At 40.6% G+C, this 1,954-nt stretch overlaps 1 protein-coding gene across 1 annotated transcript; it reads left to right on the plus strand.

The window, feature by feature from the left end:
- The first annotated feature begins 437 nt into the window (after positions 1–437).
- On the plus strand, positions 438–1,394 carry LOC107160729 (olfactory receptor 51H1-like). Its single transcript, XM_015507367.1, has one exon. The coding sequence runs from the start codon at positions 438–440 to the stop codon at positions 1,392–1,394; it is 957 nt and encodes a 318-aa protein (XP_015362853.1).
- The last annotated feature ends 560 nt before the right edge of the window (positions 1,395–1,954 follow it).

A 1,954-nucleotide genomic window follows, 5' to 3' on the forward strand; every position in this document is an offset into this window, starting at 1 on the left:
TTGTTAGTAGTTGAATCATTTATGGAAAATCAATTTCATATTTTATATTGATTCTGTTAGATTTATATGACTGTGTTATTTGTCCTCAGCTTTCAATTCATCAGCTTATAAGATACTGATTAGAAAGAAAGGACAGGACAGATAGAAGATTTTTACTGAATGGATTTGCTTAAATTGAATGTGACTTATTTGTCCTTGGGTAGGTCATTTTTCTCTGAGCTAGTCAAAATTTCCTCAGTAGGCCATACCTCAGAGTAGTAATCTCAGGATCTCTGTTTTCTTTTATGTTACCCTTTTCCCTTGCACACAGCCATGGGGACATAGAATGGGTACAGGGAAGTCAGGTTTTAACATATCATTAATCCCTGTCACTGTATTTTTAGGAAGTCGCTCATCAGGATCCTACCAGCTCCCCATGCCCACATCACAGTGGTTCCATGGCAGGTAATAACTACTCCCACTTTCAACACCCATACTTTGTCTTAACTGGAATTCCAGGACTTGAACAGGAGTATTACTGGATGGCATTCCCTCTGGGTGCCATATATGTCATTGCTCTCTTTGGCAATGGCGTCATCATCTCCACCATCAAGTCTGAATCATCCCTGCATATCCCCATGTACTACTTTCTGTGTATGCTGGCCTTTGCAGACATGGGGCTCACTCTTTGTACTTTGCCCTCTATGCTAGGCATATTCTGGTTCAACTACAAGTTCATTGCCTTTGATGCCTGTCTTGTTCAGATGTATTTCATTCACACCTTTTCAGCCATTGAGTCAGGTGTGCTGGTGGCCATGGCCATTGATCGGGTAGTGGCCATCTGGAACCCCCTTAGGTACAGCACCATCCTAACCAACAGAGTGGTCTGCAAAACGGGGATGGCCATTTTGTCAAGGGCAGTCTGTGTGGTCTTCCCAGTGCCTTTTCTCATCAAGCGGCTTCCCTTCTACCGCTCCAACATCCTCTCCCACTCCTTCTGCCTCCACCAAGATGTCATGCGCCTTGCCTGTGCCAGCACTCGTGTCAATAGTCTCTATGGCCTCATTGCTGTTGTCTTCACCAAGGGTTCAGATTCCCTCTCTATCCTCCTCTCTTATGTGTTCATACTCCGGACAGTGATGGCTCTTGCCTCCAGGGAGGGCCAGTGGAAGGCACTCAACACCTGTGTTTCACACATCTGTGCTGTGCTCATCTTCTATGTGCCACTGATTGGGGTTTCTGTCATTCATCGCTTTGGAAAGCACCTGTCACCACTGACCCATGCCCTCATGGCTAATGCTTACCTTCTTGTACCTCCTGTGCTCAACCCCATAGTCTATACCGTGAAGACCAAAGAAATTCGAAAGAAAATCATCCAGATATTTGTTCAAGCCAAGATTACTGCAGAGGGATAATCAATCAGTTTTAGAGAGGAAGAGCCTATTCTGTGAAAGTTCAGTTAAGACTATGAGAAATTTATTTTTTTTAAGTTTTCTGTGTGATATGAATTGGGCAAAGAAAGATTTTTCTACTCATGGAGAATACCTTCTTTTTCCTAGGCTGAATTGTCTTTTATTTATTAGAGAAAGAGTGGCATCCATAAGAGTTGCACTTCTCCATAGTCTTATATTTAAGACTAGGCACATGCCAGCTTAAGGCAGGAAATATTAATAATTCCACTGGTAAAAGCAATTCCTTCGAACTGAAATAAGGCAAAGGTTTTACAACTTTTAAATTTGAGTTCATTAAATTAACATTCTAGTTTAAGACTTAGAAGTTGCCTCTATGAATTTAGTTGAGGAGGAAACAAACTGTATTCATTAAATAATAAGAAAGAACCTGAAGAGTATATGTTATTAAAATAAAATATGAATCAGAAAAATAATCACATTTTAGAATTAAGAATCTATACATAATGAGCAGGAGTCAGTGGTATTGTATAATTTGAGATCAAAATATTGAGGGTGAGTTTTAG

The sequence above is a fragment of the Marmota marmota genome, unplaced genomic scaffold (genome assembly GCF_001458135.2).
Source record: "Marmota marmota marmota unplaced genomic scaffold, marMar, whole genome shotgun sequence".
Lineage (NCBI taxonomy): Eukaryota > Metazoa > Chordata > Mammalia > Rodentia > Sciuridae > Marmota > Marmota marmota.

What these genes read in the sequence shown, in the direction of transcription:
- LOC107160729 (XM_015507367.1), top strand. Translation starts at nt 438, where the DNA reads ATGGCAGGTAATAACTACTCCCACTTTCAACACCCATACTTTGTCTTA.